Source organism: Drosophila santomea, chromosome 3L, assembly GCF_016746245.2.
Source record: "Drosophila santomea strain STO CAGO 1482 chromosome 3L, Prin_Dsan_1.1, whole genome shotgun sequence".
NCBI lineage: Eukaryota > Metazoa > Arthropoda > Insecta > Diptera > Drosophilidae > Drosophila > Drosophila santomea.
The window spans coordinates 11491809-11515644 of NC_053018.2; the positions used below are offsets into that span (position 1 = coordinate 11491809).

General features: G+C 39.5%; 1 protein-coding gene and 1 long non-coding RNA gene across 3 annotated transcripts; both read right to left on the bottom strand.

The window, feature by feature from the left end:
• On the bottom strand, positions 1 to 1154 carry LOC120449958 (glutaminyl-peptide cyclotransferase). The gene has a single exon (XM_039632659.2). It carries the CDS (start codon positions 1132 to 1134, stop codon positions 100 to 102), a length of 1035 nt encoding a protein of 344 aa, XP_039488593.1. The 5' UTR covers positions 1135 to 1154; the 3' UTR covers positions 1 to 99.
• A 16361-nt stretch (positions 1155 to 17515) lies between these two features.
• LOC120448740 lies at positions 17516 to 19825 on the bottom strand. 2 transcript variants are annotated; one of them, XR_005616132.2, is made up of 4 exons: positions 19692 to 19825; positions 19334 to 19477; positions 18625 to 19155; positions 17516 to 18538 (listed from the first exon to the last, which is right to left on the bottom strand). It is a non-coding gene; the product is annotated as an uncharacterized LOC120448740 (long non-coding RNA). The 2 variants fall into 2 exon arrangements; XR_005616131.2 differs by having other exon boundaries at positions 17518 to 18538; positions 19212 to 19477.
• Positions 19826 to 23836: the final 4011 nt, after the last annotated feature.

The window sequence follows — 23836 nt, forward strand, 5'->3', positions numbered from 1 at the left end:
TTATTTTAAACTAAAAGTTACTTCACCCTTTATGAGCAGCTTGTAGAAAAATTGCTATACTATGGATATGATTAATTAAACTATAAAGCTATTTAAACATTACTGGTAAACGGTATTTGATGCAGAAGGTGCCGAGCTGAGGTATTCCATGACAAACATTCGCAGAACAAGAGCCACTTGCTCCGTAGTATTGTAATCCACGTTCCTTTCCAAGTCTTCAGCTAGATGCCAAACTGCTGGGTATTTATTGGAAATTAGATGGATAACCGGAACGTTGCGTCGCACGAAGGGCAGGTGGTCATCATCAATATCTGTGCCGGGCTCAAACTTGAAGAGTGGACGTTCTGGTGGCAGGATGCCCGCCTGGAATAGCTTCTTCTCCAGCTGGACAAGTCGGCGGAACCAGCCAGAAGTACTTGGAATGTTCATCTTAAAGACCACATCCTTGGCTCCAATGAGATCCAGCAGCAGGAAGATGTCTATTCTATCCAGGAAACCGTGCTGCTCCCACAGCTCCGCCAAGTGTCTGGAGCCATAGAGTGAATCCTCCGCCGACCATTCCCCAAATGCCTCCTCGCCGTCAAAGAAGACCAGCATTAAGCTGATATCGGAACGATTATGAAACTGGTTTCTCAAAATTGTTGCCATATTTAACATCAGAGCACAGGAAACTGCCGAGTCCGTGGCAGCCATAAAATCAAAATCCTTGAAATACTTGCTGTCATAGTGGCAGCCAAACATTAGGTATCTTTTGGCCCGAGGATTCTGACGTGCCACAATATTGTGGAAGGTTACGGCACTCATAATAGGCACTTTTTGGGTAAAAATGTCTAGTTCTACGTTCCAGTTTAGTTTCTTCAGGTAATCCACTATGTAGTTTCTCACTTTCGAATGTCCCGAAGTGCTTGGTACCCTCTTAATCGCAATCCTTTGCACAGTTTGGCGAAGACTTTCAGAATCAGAGAGTCTGGCGAGAAATCGCATCTGGCCAAGATCCAGTTCAGTGGGCTCATATCTCAACGTTCCATTGCGGCCCACTGTTAGAAAATTCGTATGAAAAGATTGGCAGATGGTCGTAATAACCACTATGATCGTGAGACAGATCAATGCTATGAGACCTCGCTGGCAAGGCATTTTCCTGAACTGAAAAGCCGCGGTTTTACTTGTACCATTAGTTAACCGGTCTAAATGATGATTTGACTCGCTTGTCCAACTTTAAGAGAAGGGTATCTGTATGGTCTATGCACTGTGAGAAATGTGTCACGAGATATTCAAAATTACATCAAATAGTTACATCCGAGTTATTTGTCCTAGTTCTGATTTCTATTTAAGTAATGCCACACATCAGTTAAAAATTTAAACTCACTCGAAAACAACGTTGTACATTTCAGTTATGTGATGAAAATATTTTTGTAAGATATATTTACTCAATAATAAAAAGTGTAACTCTTTATATATTGATGATGAATTGTAGTATCCTCCTTGTTCAACCAAGTCATTCCCTTTGTTCTGCTCAAACTCATAAATTTAAAACGCTTGGACTTTTAATTGCACTTAGCCTAATCAATTTTCCATGCACGAGTAAACAAAAGACTTCAGGAAGAGATCGGCTGCCTGGAGAATATATTTATATATATATAACATATACGATCGATTCTGTTGCTGTGATAGGGCTGTAATTACACGACATTGAATGACTCAGTCAGCGTTATAATCGCATGGACGTGAAACGGCTGAAGGCATCGCAGATCCAAGAGATCCAAATTACTTAATGCCATAAGGCAACTGCTCGACAAGTGCTTACGTAATTCAGCATGCTTATATAATATAATAATAAATCGCAACACCACCAACACGGGCCACATCTATCGCATTCTGATGATTAATTTGGCAAGAGAAGAGGCAAAGAGAATGACAGGGGGGAAATCGACTTGGGGCTGCCAGTCTGTCTGTCAATTAGACCTTAATGTATTGTACTTAAAGTTATACGCAATTACGATAGAACTTCATCTGGGGGAACTGGTTTTCAACTTCTGTCCCGGCGATAAACAAATGAACACATAAGCCGACCACCAGACACTCCGATTCTCAGACAGTCAAACCTCACTCAAGTGACTGCCAAAAGCGATGGGGAAACAAAAAACCAAAAAAAAAAAATCAAATTCGGGCCAAGCCACTCTAGACGAAGTCGACATACACTTGGTGATCCTAACTTTGTGGTATAGTATGCAAAACTGTACAAAAGTCTATGCAATCAACTGAAATGGTACATGTTTTTAATAATCATCTGATCATTTGTTTTCTTATTAAAGAGTTTGGTCATTCAGTATTTGTTTTTACCAAAAACTAAATAGAAATCAAATTAATGTACTTAATGCGGAATAGTTTACGTAGAGCAATGCTGTTGCCTTCAACTGATAAATCACTAGTAAAATGTATTGGCTATAAAACAAATTTGAAATCACTCGACGGAAGTAAAGTGAATTTACTGTGGACCTGTGTCTGGGTCGCTTTTAGCCCTGCGGGTTTTCTTTTTTCTTTATATACATATATATATATTTTTTTTTTTTGTGGACCCCATCTGTTCACTCGGACTGTCTGTTGGTCTTGAGATTTATGTCTGCAAAACAATCTTCCAGTCAAGCCAACAAACAAGCATTGTTTACCAACCCCGGCCGGTTTTGATACCCTAAAGAATGAGTCCCACTGGCAGCAACAACACAATGAGCAACTTATTTCATTAACTTAATTATTAACTTTCTTACTTACTATAGTAAAGCATTAATCATTTACACTGATCTAGGTATAAATATAGCGAAAGGGTGCTAGATATTCACAGTTTCACTAATTTTGTCTTATTTTTATAATGTTCCATAACATTGGAAATATTGGTCCGAATATGGAATGTCATACGTCATTGAGTTCGTATTTAAATTTCCAATCGAACTGTGTTTTAAAAAAAAATTTTTTTTCACATTTTTTGTAATTTTTTATGCTGATTTTTGAATATTGACCGAACATAGCTTTTCTGGGTTTTGCGACTATAAATATCAGTATTTTGATCAGAACTTTGGAAATATGGGTCAGAATATGGAATGTCATACCTCGTTAAGTTCGTAATTAAATTTCCAATCGAACTGTGCTTTCAAAAAAAAATTAAATTTTTTTCAAGTTTTTTTGCAATTTTTGATGATGATTTTGAATATTGGCCGAAAATCGTTTGTCTCGTTTTTGCGACTATAAATATCAGTATTTTCATCACAGCATTCGAAATATTGGTCCGAATATGAAATGTCATACCTCGTTGAGTTCGTAATAAAATTTCCAATCAAACTGTGTTTTCAAAAAAAAATTAAATTTTTTTAAAATATTTTTGCAATTTTTGATGATGATTTTGAATATTGGCCGAAAATCGTTTTTCTCGTTTTTGCGACCATAAATATCAGTTTTTTCATAACAGCATTCGAAATATCGGTCCGAATATGGAATGTCATACCTCGTTGAGTTCGTAATTAAATTTCCAAACAAACTGTGTTTTCAAAAAAAAATTAAATTTTTTTAAAATTTTTTTGCAATTTTTGATGATGATTTTGATGTTTTTGCGACTATAAATATCAGTTTTTTGATCAGAACATTCGAAATATTGGTCTGAATATGGAATGTCATACCTCGTTAAGTTCGTAATTAAATTTCCAATCGAACTGTGCTTTCAAAAAAAAATTAAATTTTTTTCAAATTTTTTTGCAATTTTTGATGATGATTTTGAATATTGGCCGAAAATCGTTTGTCTCGTTTTTGCGACTATAAATATCAGTATTCCCAGTTTGATTTTGCCATATTTGGCTGCTCAGTCTGTAGTTTATTTATGTATTTAACATATTCTTGCATATATTAGCACATTTGTTCGCAAAGCCATTTTTTTTTTTTTTTTTTTTGTTATTAAATAGCTTGTGGTCCCAATCCGTTTAGCAGACATATGAATATTCAGAGGATTGTACGGCGCCAATATTATTTATCTAATCCATTTATTGTAGCTCTAAACGAGGTATTTTAATTGCTCAGGTTATGCTTTTAACATTTGGACCTGATCTCTGATCGTTGAGAGCCGCAGGATTTCCTCGCCATCGATTTACTTCAACCGCAACGAAACTGCCGTCCGCCCCTCAATTGGATGCGAGGGTTCATCATCGCCGCCCTCAGCACTCGCCTCGAATTATCTCCGCCCCACCATCGCCCAGCCCAACCCAGAACCACTTCGTTGGGGTTTTTTGGGGGGAATGGGGGAACGCAGATCGAATGGGGTCCCAGAGATCCAAGACCGTTCGGCCGGGCTCGAGATTGAGTCAAAGATACGGTGGGGCAACACGCGTCCGTCGCTGGATGTGATTGCTGATACCCTTTACGAGGATGGTTTGAACCAGTATGAAGTTATGCTTAATGTGGGTAACTCCATTTTACACCTATCATAATCCAGTTGTTTATTTACTAACATAATTTGATTTCCAAGCTGTGATAGTGGCTATTAGTTGTTACTTTTACCATTTTTAATGTGTATTTAGGGTGCTTTGTTAATTGATGGAGTTTATTTCATATCTACCATGTTCTTCTAATCGTGTTCTTTTAGTAGTTCTAGTATTTTACAAGTATTGTTATTAGTTCCCAGGATCCAAAAAACAAAGATATAATTCATAAATATAAATATATTTCATAGCAGAAATAGTTGTAGTTATGATATATGTGGTAATGTTATTACAGTTCATATAACAACGATCTGAAAAACATTTATTTCTAACATTGTTACGATATTAAGCTCCTATATCAAGCTCTCTATGCCAGCTCTCTTCAAGGGTATTGCATACGTCGGTGCCCTGAGTTGGCCCATTTTTTGTCTTCCGTCATTTTGGGTCGCTCGATCCCCAAGCGCTGCAGGCTCCCTGCTCCTTGCTCTTCGCTCCTCTTTCCTCGCTCCTCCTTCGAATTCGGAGTTGGAGTCGCAATCGGAGTTAAAGTTGGAGCATGAGGAAGAGGAAGAGGAAGCGGCAGAGTTATACGTATGGTACGTATATGTACGTATGTATGTGTGTGTATGGTAACCGAGATTATACAGGTACGTGTCGATGTGTGTGTGTGTGGGGGATCGAAGGTGCGGCCGTTCGATGTGGTTGTTGTTGCTTTTATAGGCGATATATAACGTTGACTTCGTGTGGTGTTTTTGATTTTTTTTTGTTATTTTGTTGATAATTTTTGTTGTATTTTTTTTTCGCTGCTTTTTCTTTTCAGTTGCTTGCTGTGGTTAACTTTGTTGTTGCTGTAATGGCCATAGCCTGCGTTTTGATTGCAGTCAGCGTTGCTGTTGTTGTTGTTGTTGCTGGTATTGTTGTTGTTTTTGTTGCTTTGCCTTTTTCATGCCATTTAAGTCTTATTTATGGTTCTCGTTGATGATCGTGTTGATGGTCGTACTTTTTTCCATCCACTTTGTTATTGTTGTGTTCAGCGTTTCTTTCTCTCCATTTTTTCCTCATTTTTTCCTTCTTTTTTTTTTTTTTTTTTTTTGGTTTTGTGTTAACCTTTTTTTTGGACTGCGGTACGCTGCGTCTGCGAGGGAGTTTGATTTGATATGGGTCATGCCATCATGGCATTATCTATCCACGAACATCATCCCCGGATCGTGAGACCAAGTGCGTGCTGTCATCCCCTAAGGTGAGTTATACGGTATCACCAGGTACCAAAGTAGTAATAAAATCGTTAGAGAACTGACCCACTGAGCCAAACGCAAGATGATGGGGGGGAATATCTACCCAAAGGCAGGTACATATGTTATAAACTAGAAAACGTATTAGCACCTAGACTTGTTGTCTTGCTGCCACACCTGTAGCTAGTGTGAAAAGCATTCCCTTACCAAAATCTAAAAAAATACCTATAGATACAAGTGATCGTGTTTACTTTGTATATAAGAAATAAAACTAGAAAATGTGTTAATAAAAATGATCTTTTATTGTAGATCTGCATGTTGAAACAATGCAATATGCTTATACTTTTAAATCTAAATATTATTATAATACAAAAATATATGGTTAAAGCTAACAGTAAGTTACTTTACTTTCTTTTGGGTCAACAAATACTTGAGACTTTCCTATGTGCAAAGTGCATCTGAAGTCTCGTATGTCTGGCCGCCTTGGTACCCTGCACTTCACTTTGATGCTTGATTTGCAACCTTCTTAGCTCACCTTTCCACCTGCCCACCTCCCTTTCTCCACATTTTCATCTTTTGTTGTTGGGTTTTCTCTTTTCGCCAATGCAACGACTTGCATACAAATAAACTAATGTGTGTATACATATACGTATAAATGTATGTGCACATTTTCATTGGTCGTTGTGTTTTACCCCAACAATATTTTGTGCTATTTTTTCTGGTATAATTTATTTTTATTTGTTGCGCTGTTAACTGCGAAATGGGTTTGCACGGTAGTCCGATTCGGAGTGGACCAGCTCAGGTTGTTGCACTGAAAGAAATACAAACGTCTGACAGCTTACAAATGCAGGATTGGGATGTCAGAATATTTAGTATCCTCATGATAATAATATATCAAGCAATATAGTTTTGTAGTCCAGTTTATTAATAAAAATTACTAATAAAAAATAGATACAATTTCTAGTTACTTCTGTATGTTATACCATTTTGTGAGCTTACTTGAATATTCTGTAGAATATTTTTTTGAGTGTCTTTGCTGCTGTTGCTGAAGGCTTTTCTTTCTCGTTTGATTCGTTTGCTCCGCAATCGCAGGAAATCAATTATAAAAAACCTTTGCTGTTCGGCTTCACTGGCCACGTTAATTCGTGAAAAATGTTTTTTCTTTATTTTTTTTCGTTGCCTTTTTTCCAGGTCTCAGCTTAATGTGTTTCTCGTTTTGTTTTCGCTGCTGCCGCTGCATTTGAAAGAGTTTTCATTGTTTCTCGGATTGGAGTTGAAAGTGTTGCTGCTGCTTGGGTCACAGTGGGTTTTTTTCAGTTACTTGTTTTTTGCTTTTTAGTTTTTTTTTTGTGGGCCATGACAAAGGATTGCGCGGCAGCGGAAAAAGTGCAATAAATTTTACTATGCTCGGTGCCGAATGTCGATTTCGTTCAATGATTTCTCCCCACGGCAGCGACAACTGCCGCCTGCCGCCTGTCGGTCGTCGACCTTTATTTATGTGCCTTTGATAATGCGTTTTTAAATTCAGGAAGTCGCAGTTTATGCTGCCTCCCCACGAACTTCCCCCTTTTCTTTTATTTTTTTTTGTCCACCGTTCTCGTTTTCCGCTCGATTGCTGCAGGGGCGTAGCCTCTGATTGGGTTCCAAAAAGGAAAAGGGGATGGGAGTTCCTAAGAACGATGGCTTCCAAAAGAAAAGGTTTCCCGGAAGAAAAGTTGAGATCCGACCTGGCATAGCTGCTTAACAATTATCGATTGTCTAACGAAATTAGCTCAGTCTAAATATACAAATACAAAAAAAAAAGTTATATTAAATGAATTTGACGAAGCAACAAGCCATCGATTCAGTTTAATTATTCACATCAACATGGCCGCTTTAAACCATTTACAGGCAGCTTTAATTGGTGTCAAATGCGTCTTGTCTTTTCATAATTTTATTGACATTTAGGTTCACCGATGGCTTGTAAAGATATGACTTAATTGACTTAAAATGACTTAATTTATGTGTGGCAAAGAATATTGGCCTTAACAAGTTATGATTAAATGTTAAAAATAACCAGCCTAACAATTTGATTGATGACAAACAAATCCGACACATAAAAATGGTATCTACATGCAGATTAATGTGAGTACTTGAGCAAATCATATATTCATTACGTTACAACACCATTTACTTAATGTTTTCCTGCAATTAATGGGTAATAGAAAAATGTATATTTCTTATTATTACTTACTATTTACCCGGAACCTTTTATATGGTAAACCTTTGTTTAAATGGAATCAATATATATTGCCGAGGGATTCACACGTCGCGCACTTATGGATTCGCCACATCCAGATGGTGGATCGTGATCGATGGCTCGACAGTATCTATCGCTGAAGTTTATCACTTCGCCGAATGTGGGGACAACTTGCTGCCCATAACAGGAAACGGTAATGAGAACCATTCGAAAGCTCTTGAGGCTCCCCAGCCTCCCAGCCTCTCAGCCAGCTCCAACTGGTCCATCTGGTAATGGCGATGTGGCTCCAAGTGCACTCAGCTGTGCTCCACTTCAAGAACCATAAGATCCCAGAGATCTCAGATCTCGGATCTCGGATCTTGGAGCTCAAAACCTATGCCGATACTGTATGTAAACAATATCAAGCGGCGAACGCGACATGAATTTATGAGATCATTTTTGAAGTTAATTATGCCAGGGCATAAATTTCCACAAACACATACACACACGCATACATATCTGCCAAACAGATATAGATATAGATATATGTATATAGCATATAGCTATTGAGTCGTGTGCTGGAGTGCAAAAGCCCTCCATCTACAGATGCTGTCAAGATTGTTTCTCGTTCTTCGTCTGTTGTCTGTTGTTGTCTGCTGGCGTTTCTCTATTGCCTCTTTTTTTTTTTGCACGTTTCACCAATCATAATAGTTTTTATCTCAAGACCCATAAACATGTGCATAAAAAATACACAAAAAAAAAAGCAAATAAGAGTTTGGCTGAAATAAAACCGAACAGAGCTGGATGGAACTCGTTCCTAGACCTAGGTTAGTTCTCCACTCGAATCAGATCTCTCTCTCTATGGATCTTAGCCCCCTGCATCCCCACTAGAGTTGGCCAGAAGACCCAGTCCGTCCGTGGTCTTTTCTTTGGTAGACCTGTTTCGTGTCATAGATTTGTTTTATGTTTATGGTGTTTGGGCCAAGTCCGCAGTGTTGTTGGCTTCGGGGGCGGGAGTGGAGGCACCGAACCTCCAAGTCACCACTACCGCCATCAGCACCACCAGCACCACCAGCGACCGACACCGAGTATTAAACCAAAGTGGTTCGGCCAGCCAAACAACAAAGAGTCTGTCCCAAAGTCCGGCCAATGTTGTTGCTGTTGTTTATGAACAAGAAGTTTTGCGGCTATGGATGTGGTTTGTGGTTTAACTGCTTTTATGGTAACACAAAATAAGAAAATCAACCAAAAACAACAAACAAACCCGAAAAAAGAAAAGAAAATTATAATAAAACAAGAAAGTTGCTCGAACGGATAGTTGGCCGAAATCCGTATGCTCTTGGCTGAAATCTCTAGAATACCGAGATAAAGTGAGATTTAAACTACACATTTGCTGCTTGAAATAGCTAAGCAGGTGCTCTTCGTCACTAAGCGTATTTCCACCCACAGCGGTTGCTATAATTATCATTTATAACTTTTACGTAACATGTTAACTTTAATTTGTTTTATACACTGCACCTAGAATTTAATCAATTAATGCAATGCAAAAAGTTTTTCGATATACGAATTTCTGCAGGCACTTTGCGCTATTCGTTTTATTTTCGTCTGCAAACTTGGCGTTGAATTTTGAATACTCCGCACAAAAGGGCAATTCAAAACAAAGTAAAAATCGACACCAACAAAAAACAACAATTGCAGTGGCAGCAGCATCGACTTTTGTTAAAAAGTCATCAAAGACCAGCAGAAACAACAAAAACATCCAGTTGCCAAGAGTCACGATGTTTATTGGCTTTGATTTCATACCCTGCAAAGGTATTCCAAATTAATCCAGGGCATTCATATGCTCTACAATATTTTGCATATTAAAGATGGAAAGAAATGCAAATTGAAAACCTTTCGAGATATATGTATATATTTTAAAATATATTGTAAAAGGCCCCTTTATATTTATAATAATATTATTTAATAATAGTAGTGCTAACAATTCTGTATTTTCGTTTAGCATAATGCAGCTATTTTAGAAGGTAAACTGCAGTCGATTCCTTTGCTTGGCCTTCCTATCTTGTTTTCGCTGGATTCAAAACCAGTTTTGGCTTAAAGTCTAAACTTTATTTACAATATTGTTTTCTTTTACGACGTCGTCGCCGTCGACCGCGATTGTTGTTGGTTTGACCCAAGCCCCTTTTTGTAATAAAGAAACTGGTATACGAACAAGGCACAGCCACACATCCACTTCAGCTCCAACTCCATCTCCAACTCCATCTCCAACTCCAACTCCAGTTCCTACTCCAACTCCAAGGAGGAGTCCCCTGGATGCTGCCTTAAAACCCAGAGCCTCACGACAATTTAGCCAATTTGATGTGCATCTTAAAAAAAAAAAAAAAAACACAAAAAAATGAAGAAACATTCGGGGGCAGGGGGGATATGACCAAAGACGATTTCAGTTTTCAGTTTGCATAGGAAGCGATGCGGGATGAAATGGGATGACCGCGCAGATTTGATTTTCTAGAGAGCCCTTTTGGTGTTGATTGGTCCCGTGTGGTTTATCAATCATTAAGACTGACCGTCGCGTCGGTCGGGGAAGATCGTAAAACTCGAGGAGTCGACTCTAAATGCCTAAAAGACCGGCCTCTAAAAGGCCATCTACAAATAGCATCCCCATAAACGGAACGGAGCCCAAACGTAGAACAAAGCATAACAGACAGAGTGCAGTAAAGAGTCTATACTTATGGGGTTTTATGAATGCCCCACTCGGATGAGTTACAGCCTCGAAATGAGCCATTTGCCCGCTCATTTGATTGCACGTTTCAGGGCCCCGAAAAACCTCTTCGAAATTGGAGTTAAATCATCTTTTTTCTTCTCCCTCAGCTTGCTTTTCTTTTTGGTTGAAAATTTATTTCCTAATTGGCCGGGCGCGATGCTTTCTAATTTGGCCAAGGGAACTATGTATCTATGTAACTATGTAGCTATGGCTTTGACCTTAAGATGAAGGAACAGCAATTATCCTTTATGGAAGGTTTTAGCACTTTGTAAGTCCTGGAAAGTAGCGATTAATGTAAGCTCAAAATGTAATTGTTCCATAAATATGTGGCCATTGGATTTTCAGATTAGAAGGTCATATTATTATGTGTTCTGAGCTATCAGTTCTTCAGTTAGCACTGAATTCTGATTTGTTGTAGTTGTTGAAAAGTAGTTTTGGTAGGAAAAAATCATAAAAATAATCAGCAAGTTTGGGAAGATGCAATTACCATCTTAAAGGAGTTTTCCCAGAACCGAGAACAGAGAACCTAGAACAGAGAATCCACTTAGATGAAACCACCAGAGCATTGAGCACCACTCAACTGGGTGACCTCAACCGCAACGTGGAAAGCTCGGAGTTGGGGGGCGCAAAACAAGAATGGCAGGAAAAACAAGCGAGGCCGAGGAAAACAAGGAAAATGTCAATAGCTTAGGCAACGACATAATTTGCTTTGCTTAATTTCTGCTACGTTTCGGCATTTTTATTGCAATTTCTGTTCCAGTCTCGTTCGGTTAACCGGCGGATGGGCGCAGGAGGTCCCAGTCCCAGTCCCAGGAGCAGGAGCAGGAGGCGTGTTCCGCTGGCAGCATTCTGCAATTTGCCAATGAGTCCGGCCCGGGGAGTTCACCCAAAGTCCGGAGAACGGGACCCGCCCCCTTCCGGATACGGCTGTGGTCGGAGTGGAGCAATGTAACATGCCAAATGTGTCCCGGAATTTAATTAAACATTTTCTGCGCTTATTCGTGTATACTACGTTTTACCCTCCGTCCCTTCAGTCGTCTTTGCCGTGCATCACTAGTTCTCATCCCTTTGCTTTCTCGGACCTGCACTGGAAAAAATACAACCTAATTTGGGTGTTAGAAATTATTACTTTGAAACAAATGTATATGCTCATTGATAACAAACTAACAACGAGTAAGAAATTACCTTCTTAAAGCTTTTTAAACATAAGTTTATATCTTAATCTCTATTACCTAATATTTTTGTGGCCGCTTAAAAGTATTTTATTTTCTATACTCTTTTCTCCGTGTGTAGCCATCAACTTGGTCGTCAGGGTCCTGTCCGAAATTCTTGTCCAGGGCTCTTACTATTGATTCTGAGAACGCCTCGATTCTGGGGATGGCCGGCCAGTAAATGGCAAGGTTATTGACATATTTTAACAACTATTTGCAAAAGGCTTTAGTTTCACTTCAATTTCACATCCCCCCGCAACCCCTGGCCCTTTCACGCATAATTGAAGCAAGTGCAGAATGTCTTCATCCTTGAGGTCCTTTTCCCCCTACTCGGATTCCCTGGCACCGGAATTGGAATCCGGCTTGGATTCGGACTCGGAATCGGACTCGAAGTCCGTTTGTTTGCTTTCATGTTTAAATGTGCTCGCGGCATCAATATTTGTATACTTGCAAATATTTGACATTTGTCATGTAAATAACGTTATTTCAATTACTTGATGTAAACGAAACGGACAACAGCAGCGAAAAGGGGACAAAATTTGCAAGAAAAGTAGAAAAGGAGCTACAAGTTCTAAAAGGGATTGCCATACTTTCGGCATTTGTTATTTGCATTGGACAAATGACTCTGAGCGACAATTTTCCTGCGCTAAAGGGTTGCATTTGAATAAAATGCTTAAAAAGTTCAATTTTTATGTATAATTGTAAGATTTAACTATGAAAAAGCAACACACACCACTGCGCTGAGATGTTATCATTTCCATTACAATTGCGTCAATATTCTTGGCAGCAATTCGAAGTGATATTTTTCTGGAAAAATATTCAATAATATTGATGTCCAAACAAAAACCACGCGATACGCGGAAATGTGATTGTGTGCTGGCAAAATAACAAACAGCAAACAGAAGTTGTTTGTGCAAATCGGCAACTGGGTGAAAAAAGTGAAAAAGAACATTGCAGATGTAGATACAAATGAACATGAATGGTGAGTGTTCGAGAAAAGTAGAAAAGTTACCAACCCTCTTTCACAGTAAAGCCCCCTCACAAGAACTAAGTATATAACTACATATGTATATATTAATTTTTACTACCTCAATTATTTATTTCTTTTATTTAGCAGTAGCTTGACATTAAAACAGCACATTACTTGGTAAACTTCTATATGCACTTGCATAATATTACACACAAATCTTAATAAAAGTATCTACAACTTGCAAAATGTTCATGTTAAATGATGTATTTTCTATGTTCGTGTAGGAACCTAAAGGCATTTTCCTTAAACTCATGTCTAAGAAGGGTAGCACTCCATTTACTGTCTGATGCTAATGATTCAATTAAATTTACTTTCCCTGTGATTAAATCCAGCAGACAATAATATTCCATTTTCCCAAAAGATACCTTCAGTTAGTTGTCGCGGTTAATTGTTTGGAAAACAAAATGAACAGCCTTCGCTGGCATGCCAACGAAATTATTTTAATCCGAATCCAAATCCATTTTCCATTAGACTGCCTTGTCAGGGAAATTAGCAAATAAATGTGCTCGAAATTAAAACAAATTAACATTTATTTGCGACAGTTAAACTTGGTCATTTTGTGTGGGTTCGGGAATTGAAAAACTTTTTCAACCCAGACCACCACCAAAAAAAAAACAAAAAAGAAAAACCATACCAAACCAAACGAAACGAAATGAAAGTAAAGCAAATCGAAGGCACGAGTGAGCAGAGCAAATGACACTTTTTGCCCCACAGCTCCGCACTTAGAGCAATTGCTGCCGGGCTGGATGATGGGCGTAAAAGTGGCAAGCGGGGGTGTGGCTCTAAAAAACAAAAAATGCAAATTTATTGGCATTTAATTTAAAAGAGAAACAGAAACAGACAGAAAACACACAAGAACAGAAGGGAAAAGCGTCGGAATCGGATTGTAGAGACGCGAATTGCCCGCATTCGCTTGCGCTGGCCCACAGAAACACAAAAACCCGGAACCCAAAAAGGCCCCGGAACATCGAAACCAGCGTAACCAGCGAAACCAGCGATACTGCGAAACATCGGGACTCTGAAGAACCGACCCTCATAATGTGCACAAAACTTTGCAACAACAACAGCGACACCGGACCGCAACAACAAATGCGGCATATAAACGAGCGCATAATGAGCTCAGTAGAACTTCCCGCCATGGATGGATGGATGGCTGGATGGATGGGAGTCGTGGATGGCAAATCGCATTTAATACCCCAAAATGTGCACTCAAAAAAATACATTTTGAATTTCATTTTGGTATCATTTTTTATATTACTTAAGAGTATTGCAAAGATTTTTAGCAACTGTCTTAAGGACTTCGCTATAGGGTAATTCAAAAAAAAAATATTATAAATTCCTAAATTATAACTCTAAAATAATATGTGTCTTAAAAATCGATTCAATTTATCCTTAATTTTTTTTAGTTGCCTAGGCTCACTCTTTCTTGTGTTTCGTCACTACGTGAACTGTCTTCCTTCCACTTTGAAAGTCGCTATGTATTTTAATCCTTGAATAAAATATTAAATACCTTCTAAAATTAATAATTACAAATTTAAATTAGTTAAATTCTTGCTTTTAACCTTCCAAAACAAAACCCTATCTATAAGAGTTTATTTAGAATATGCTCAACAATGCTACTGATTTCTCCCAGTGTAAAAGCTAAGCCGCCAGAGGCGCAGCGGAGCAGGGGCATGGCCCATATATTAAACACGCCCTATTCCCAGGGCGGTTACTGCCTTTTTTATGCTCCGTGCATATCATGCAATTACTTTCCACTCAAATGTCAATTTAAATTGAAGTTTTATGCAAAAACCATACTCGAAATTTTTCGCCATCCTCGAAGGAGCAGAACAATGCCATCGTCAGAGGGTCCTGTTTCCGGCCCTCCACGTCCTGATCGTCCTTCGAACCGAACTGTTCCTTCGCCTGGCTCTTTTTATGTGTTAGTTGCACATTTCGGAAATTAAGTTGAAATTTATTAGCACATCTTTGTCGACGCTTCGGATTGCTTTGCCAGCACTTCGAGGGATTTCTTCAACGGCCTGTGACGAATCCGCAAAGCCCCTTTTTTTTCAATCGCCGTGGGTGTGAGTTTTCGAAGCTGATACTAATGGCGATACATAAATTGCCAAAGCAAATCTCACAAATAAGGTGCATTTTGGAATGGGGAGAAAGTTTTTTGCAAAATCGACAAATAATCGCTAAGTAAGCAGTTAGAAATAGGATTTCGGTTTGGTAAGTGATTCCCAAGTGGTTGGCGAGTTATGGCTGTCTTAAACTCCAGTCTATTTCTTTTTTTTTTGTAATGAAGAATTATGAAATGGGAATCTAAAAAGACTAAAAAAATTACGAAACGGGAATCTGAAAAGATTAAAAAAATTACGAAATGGGAATCGGAAAAGATTAAAAAAAATTAAGAAATGGGTATCTAAAAAGAATAAAAAAAATTACGAAAAATGCTAAAATGCTATAAAAATAAAAGCAAATCAAAGAAAGCTGTAAAACTAATTAAACATAATTTTATTTGCCATTAAAGGTCTTATTTTATCACCATAGCTTGACAGCTTCTTTTCCCAATTTTTTTTAGCTTGTTGAAGAAACAGTCAATTGATATATGGCTTACAAGTGGTTAACTATCTGGGCCTCTGGGCGCAGCTGACAGTAGTTAATGACTACTTCAAAGACTAGGCCTCAGCGATTTTCCCGCATCAGTTCAATTAATTAGCCCAACTTGGATGGCTTCCGTGCTCTTAACCAACGGCAGGCACATCAAAGGAATTACCACAGTTGCTGAAGTACTCAAGTACCAAAAAGAGAGAAAAAGAGAGAGAAAATAAAAAGAGAAATTATCAACCTCATCAATTAAGGACCTTCGGCGGCAGCAGGAACTCAAACATATGTCCGATTCAGAGCGGCATCAGTGGATCCATGCAATCAACCGATGTGCCCTGCTCATTGGAACGTAGCGCCCTTGCAGGCAGTAAAGAATCTGAAGGACCCTCCACTCTGGGACAGACACAAGGATGTCGATGTCGATTCCGATTCAGATGCCGATTCGCATTCGGTTTCCGGATACGTATACGGATACGTTATCCCCTACTCCTTCCATATGTGTTCCGAGTCCTTGATGCGGCAGTGGTGTGTGTATTAGTGGCTCGATATTACACAATTTCCAATCGCATCAAGTCGTTAAAAGTTTCGATTACAAAACGCGCTTTACAATTGCCCGCTGGCGCAAAATAAATAAAAATAAAACAAGAAACCGAGCAGAACAAACAGCCACTACTACAGTGGGCAGAAATGGGGTGTGCGCAAACAAATATTGAAAGTGGCATTAAAAAACTTTGCAAGCGCTGATTTTATTGCGATGAATTTGCGCTCAAATGGCAAATCAATGTGTTTTCCCTCTGGCAGTCAATTTAATGGTCCCCACAATGCTCTCAACACACATATACACACATATGTACATCAAAGGGGGGGCTATATCCCCCACATATCGAAGTGAACCAGTCTGAAAGCCAGTTGATGTTCTACTTGGCACCAGATACGCTAAAACGGGTGAAAGTTGCTCGGGGACACAGAAATTGGCAGTGCGCGATGCGGTGATTGTTGCAAATAGTATACAGTTTATAGCTCATGATCCGCACTACCTGGAAAATCACTGCAACTCAGGGAACTGGTCATTTACGTTCAAGATAAACGGCTGTAATTGTTTGCAGTGTAGAGCCGAGACAAAGAGTGCCATTACAATGGGATTTAAATATTGGTTTTAAAGTTTTTATGGCACAAGGAAATAAAATGTTCATATTTGTCAGAAATAACATGAAAACGAAATATTAATTTTTTAAGTCTACTAATAAATGACACGTAATTAAATGTCTGACATAAAAATGTAGGCCCATTAAAAACTCAATTTCATCGCCTAAAATCTTTGACAAAACGACACTAAAATTATGATTGCAACAGATGCACATTAAAAATATTTAACTACTTTTTGGGCCAATTTTGAATTATTTACGCAACCTAATCAGCAGTTAAATTCAGTTGCCATTAAAAGGATGCATAAGCCGGCAGAGAATACATATTTCGAATAATCCCTTATCAATTGGGATTGAAGTTGGGGCAGTTTGGTAATCGCATTACTTATATGGCAGTTAGTTGCTGTTCATGTTTTTATGTGCCACATAATCGCCATTAATTTCCATTTTGATGTCCTATCGTCATTTTAATGCCGATGCTTTTAACGCCACACTATTAATGCAAAAGGGTGAAAAAAGCGAGGCACTCGTGATAACAAATAAAAGCGGCAACAAACTATGAACATAAAAAATAAACAAACATTTTACTACTCTTTTTGCCCGACCTCTGTCGTCACCCCTTCACTCCAGCACCCCCTCTCCCTTGTTCGTGCTAAAACTGAATTTGATGCATTGATTTTTCGATATACAAAACATTCTCATCCGTTTTATTGCCACCACCCTAGGGTGGCTCTTATTTTCTGTGCGCCCCAATAGCGACGGCCACGCCCCCACATCCAATGCCACCTGCCACACAGAAGAGAGCTTTTCGTTGCCTTTTGTTTTTATAGCGACATGTAATGTGATTTATTGCCTGTTCGGTCCTTAAAATAAATTCCTTTTAATGGTTTTTTATTGCCATCAGTAGTTGGCGTCAGCGTTAATGTTAATTAAACTATTGTACTGCCTTTGTATGTATGTGTGTGGGTGTGCCTGTGTGTGTGTGGGTGTACAACTATGGGGGAGGATGTAGCATCCAGCATTCCGGAGCAGGAAAAACCCATAAATCGCCGACAAAGGAGCGCTAGTGGAGAAGAGAAAAGAAGAACAAGGTTAGTGGAGATTGCAAGTGGATTGGAGATCCCATTGGAGTGGCGCTTTTCCGCAGAGTTTGCACTTTGGATTTCCATTCAGGTCTTGTTCTATTATATACATCCGCTTCGTTTTTTGCGTTTGCAATGATTTGGGTGGGATAAGAACTTTGAAAAATATGGGGCGTTGTAGGGTCATTAGATCAGCGCAATAAGTGATGGCCGAAACGTTTCATTGAGGTAAGTGCGCAAAGATAAAGACCAATAAATACCTGGTGAATACACAAAATAGGATTTATATTGCTCATTCAATCGTGGTATTCAAGTACACACAGCTTTCGGATTTTAAAATATTTTATTATCTTACAGTGAAAAATCAATTCAAGCCGGAACTGATTAAGATTTGTATCAAATATATTCCCTAAATATTTCTAAAATCTAGGTAATATTTGTGGACTCATTTTTAGATTTTACTAATGTAAATCTTCAACTTTGCTACCACCAAATTGAATCAACAATCTTAAGAAGCCTTCAACCTTTCAACTCACAAAGTAATCCCAAGCCTTTTTCAATTTTCACTTTCATCAGGAAATTACGGTAGCTACTTTATTTCCTTACCTGTTTCCACCATCTTATGAAGGTTAAGCCGGAACTGTTTAAGATTTATGTTTAATGGCATTTAAAAAATCTAGAAAAATCTTTTTTCGCCTTAGCCTTTTTGCGCCGTCGTCTGGAGTTCCGAATTCCAGCAATCTTCCTCTCAGGTTGCCGTTGAGTCCGGGAAAACCCCTTTAAGGCATTTTCCACCACCTTTTCCTGCCGAGGACAGCTCATTAAAGCCATATTAGGCGTTGGCCTAAGCCTTATAAACAGGCGGCGGCTTTTGGGATTTAGTTCCTTACCTCCTCAACTCCCTCCTGGGATTATGATGTGTTGATATACAGCAGCGATGCCACTGGCCATACAGCTGGTGTCCACTTGATGTCCATTTCCTGGCTTTTCCCTCTTGTCTAATTTCCCAAACTCTCTATATGTACATGGGTGTGTTTTCTGGCTTTCTCAGCTCGTTTATAAATATGTAACGATTTAAGTTTTTGCGTCAAAGTGTTTGCCATGGGCCCTCCCTTCGCGCCGGGATATTGCGTTCATGATAATTGCGGTTCTGGTTCTTATTCTGTCCGGGAATACAGAATCTGGAAACTGGGAAACTGGGATCTCGGATCTGGGATCTGGGTTGTGGGCTGTGGGGTCCGGGAAGTCATTGCTGTTGGATATGAGTTTGTGTTTCGTGTCCGGAGCCCCAGCTGCGTTTAATGGCTTTTCGGAATTTAAACAAGTCGCGTAATTTTGGTTTTCTTTTTATAAATCGCTTCACTGTTCTGCTGCCGCCATTATCCCACCGCTAGGGTTTTCAGTTTCCGTCGTTCTGGGCCCTACGATTGCAATAAATTTCTGATATTACCAAACATTTTGTTTATTTCAAATTTACTTTTTAATAAAATTTTTCCTACTCCGCGAGCGGCCTCAAAAAATAAAAGGCAAAAGGAAAAAAGTGCGGCGGAAAGCGTAGAGCTCGGAAAAATTGTTTGCGGTGGATTATGTGATATTTACAATGGACTGGGGCCGTTTTTCCCGATATTGAGAGCTGGGGTGGAGGAAGGGGATGGGTTGGAGGAGGTGGGGCACATCTGGCCCCCTAAATGCCACATAAATCGCTAAGGAGTGTAAACAAATTGCGCTGATCCAGGGCGGAGGCTGTAAGGAAATCCAATAAGTGGTTCAGGGAATTTATCATGTTTGATATCAAAGCAGATTTGTATTGATTTTGCATAGCAATAGAGCTCGCTGTAAATTCGGAAGAATACATGAGCTACTTTGATGTTCCACATTTAATTAAAGAAATAATACATCATTTTGCTAGCTTTTAACTTTCAGCCTTGTATATTTTAATCCTTTTTAATCTACTTACCTCGCCCCCAGGACACTTTGTAAAATGTACTTTAGAGATTTGTGACAACTTTATTTCCAGCTGCATGGATTGCTCGTTAAATTTAGTTGTCTAACAGTGAAAATAAATCTGAACCGTTCCATGCCAAGTTCGCCTTAGTTCGGATTGTATAAATAATCCGGTTAGGGGGATGGAAAATAGTTTCACCCTTCACCCTTCACCCGGAAAATTTTCCATTGCGATCCGCAACGGATTTCCTACCGCAAAGCGGACAAATGCCGATTTCAGCACTCATCGGCATCGGAGGGCAATTGTTTATAAACGATTGGACAAGGTCAAAAGCTGTTAATTAAACAGATGGATGCCTATATATTGAGCGGCAGGGGGCATCGCCATCGCCATCGCCATGAGTTGCCTTTAATTACGATCCCCCACAGGCCGTCGGCTGGAGTCCGGCAATTATTCAATCCCGCATCGCTGGTCCAGCCTAAATAATGTTGTAATTTACAAAAAGTCCCAGCAGAGCGAAATAGAAATGAACGAAAATCAACAGAAAATCGTTGTATTTCTACCGATAAACAGCAACGTTTTTGGGGCGAGAAGTAAAATAAATAGTGAAAAATAACAAGTCATAAAAATGATTTATATGCAAAGTGCCACGAGATGATGGCCCATACTTGGGCCTTTCTTTCTTGATATAATACGGGGATATGGTATAGTGGTATACGAAGTATAGATAGGTATACATATAGGTAGGTGCCCTGCCCAGCTGAGCGAACAAAGGTTCGTAACCGGTTTGTACGGATCCCATCGATATAGCGATATTAGCAACCATTTATGCATGTCGACTGTTTTTGTACAAATAGCCAGCGATCTCGGCCAAAGACAATGGGCCGCAATTTAACTACCAAAATACGCCAGAGGTTCCCTTCTCCCTTCTCCCCCGCCACCTGTTTACCTTGTTGTTTCTACCTCCCTTTCTTCATCACTCTTTTCTTGGTAAGCACGCACACACAGGGTTTTCTTTTCTTTTCGCTGTGGCTTGTATGTTTGCCCGCCCTTCTGTTTGTCGTCGGTCAGGCGATCCACAAGATACTATATCTATGGGATATATGTATGTAGAGAGAAGAGAGTTTGGGGGCGGAGTGCGACCCTCGCAATGGGACATCACAGGCCCGGGCGATGATGATCAGTCGGAATGGGATGGGATGAGTGCGTGACCAACTGGACAATCCAACCGAATCACCGAATCACGGGACACCTTGCCACCCGTGACACGCAGCTAGTTCGATCTCAAATTTCATGCGTCTTTCATTTTTCAAGAGTTTGAGAACACACGTTACAATGCACACTCATCTGCGTGACTGCGTGTTTTATTTTCAATGCTCTCCAATTACTTTCACTAACGCTGCAGATACCATCTACGTATCTTAGGGGTATAAGTCCAATTTATTGTTGCCAAGTCATTGGGATCCTAAGGTCCTTTACGAAACATACAACACATTAACTAAAAATGGGGGTAAATCTATACTTTGAGAATATTAATCTTTCTGAATGTGCGAGTGCCCAAGATATCCGCTTTGATTGCATAGCACTTTACCATAGCTATTTATCTTATCATATTTTATTATGTTCTTTATAATTTCCTATCCTTTCATGATTAATTCCCTTTACCTCCTAATATTAATTCCCTTAACCTTCTAATATTAAATACCTTTACCACCTGATATTAATTTACCTACTAATATTTTGTGTAACCTCTAGTCTCAAGCAGATGTACCTGTATCCCCGATTATAATGAGCAGCCTTTGTGCTATCAATAGCCGAGATATCCGCGGTCCTAATGGTCACCATCGATCACGAGGCACGCCCATCCCTGAGGCGAAAGAAGGGACCTGATTTCACTCCACTGCCGCCGTCTTTGTTTGTCACACAAATGAAGAGTCGATGATGAAGATGAGGACGATGACGATGACGTTGTGGATCGGATCATATGGTATGGGTTCGGATGGGATGGAATGGTATGGGATGGGATGGAATGGTTTGGGATCGGGGGAAGATCAACTCTCGAGACCTCAATCAGCCGCTGAGGGCTCAGAGCGGTGTGGACAGGATTCTTCACGTTCGTTTACAGAATCAGGTTCGGGATTGGGATTGGGTTTGGCTATGGGTTCGGGTTCCTTGTTTTTTTCCCTCCAGAATCTTGTCTGTCACGGTCTGAGCCTCTGCTGAGGGGCTGAGCTGAGGGGTCTGGATTGTCTGGATTGCACAGGGATTGTTATAAATAGGTACCCTCGGCCTGTCGTGGGTCTGGGGCACGTCACCAGGACTGCCGGCACAATGGACACTTGTGCTCAGTGGGTACTGGGTTCTGGGCTCCTTTGTTCGCCGCTCAATGTGTGCAATGAGCAATGATTAAATTAATTATGCCTGGCAGGTAGCTACCATTGCTATCGTCGAGGTTCCCATAGAAAGGCAGCGAGCGTGCAGAAAGAAGGACATTTGATATTTTTGACACTTTTCGGGGACCTGTAAAAAATTACAAGAAGGGAAAATGGGCAGGCGCATAAAGAACGCGCTGATTGCGGATCCTAATGCCAATCTCTATGGATGGCAGTGTTAGCCTAGGTAAAATACACTAAACGTACCTAAACATGGTAAAATATATAAAAGATACAAGACTTGTTAAAGATGGTAAAGAAGTTTCCATTAAAAAAAGCTTTAAATTGACTTTCAACTTAAATAGCGCAATGATTTTAAATACCTTTTTTAAAGTATTTATTAATGGTATTTTAAGAATCTTTTCTTCTGAAGGCATATGTAAAGGAATTTATTCCTTTAAGGAACATTTTGCCATTGGATTTTCAGGGTTTTTCTTTATGGAACTTTCTAGTTGTGCAGTCAAAGTAAAAGCGGAATATGATGTATCTCAAGCCCATTAGTTAACAAACTGAGCGTACAGCCAGGTACATCTACCTAGATACCGCTCATCTCCGATGGCAAGTGGCCCGACCTGGGCAACAATTGAAGTGTAATTTATGACAACAATGCCAGGCAGAGGCAGTGAGTCCTGCATTGTGGGATCGCCATTGTGGCCGGGTCAAGGCCCACGACCCCGGCCATCCAATATCGACTGATCCCCATGACAAATGCACTCGCCCCGATCGGCGAGATAAGCCCTTGATCAGGTTGCCAAACACTTGCAGTCCGTAAAAGAAAGCCGATACGATTTGTATTCGTCGTTTTTTTTGTGTTCAAGGAGGGTTCAGGGTTCAAACTTGGGATTGGAATTGGTATTGGGATTGGGATTGGGATTGGCACTGCCATCCGATAGAGATTTGTTAGAGGTCTGGCCCATAATTGAATGGCAGCAGATCGTTATCTGGTTTTTCATTTTGGTTTTTTGTCTCTGGGATTGGGATATTTGTCTGAAGAGCAGCAACAGGAAATGTGCAATGCACCGAACTGAACATAAACTGAATAGAACTGAACAGAAGGAATTTTGGCAAGTGCATTGTCCTCGATAATAAGCAATCTCTAAGGAGATCATCCTTCGTCGACTTCGCAGTTTGACGTTTCCCGTTTATCGCAGAGCTGTCAGTTCTGTCGAGTGCCGAACAATCCAATCGCAATCTTTTATCTGTCAAGCGTATTTACCATCAACGCAATTCACTATTCCGCAAATCAATCCAATATTGATAGCTGCTTTGAATATCCAGTTTCACGCCAGCGCAAATAGATATCGAATTTCCATTAATGTAATTCATGTTCAATGTTGTTTTATAATTGGTTTTTTCCTCTCAACCACTCTTGGTGGATATCGGATTTCAATGGTTGGTAAAACAACTAAGAATCTTAAAAAATCATCGCTTTATTGTAATATTCTTCAAGGTTTTGGTAGTTATTAGTAAGTAATATATGGTTTTATATGCAGTCATGGCAGTAATTAAAATTACATTGTTTTGCAGCGTAGTTCACTGAATTTTGCAAATTATGACTTATTTTGAGTGAGCCCACGCCACTTTTATTGGACAATTTTTGATGGGTAAAAATAAATTTAAACAGTTGGTGGTAAATGTCAAGCCTGTTTGCTTATTATTGATAACATTGTTGATTTTCGTGCACGCCCAATTAGGCGAATGTAAACAAATTCGAATTTTTGTTTA

Excerpts from the sequence above, each read along its gene's own strand:
- LOC120449958 (XM_039632659.2), bottom strand. The coding sequence starts at position 1,134 with ATGCCTTGCCAGCGAGGTCTCATAGCATTGATCTGTCTCACGATCATA.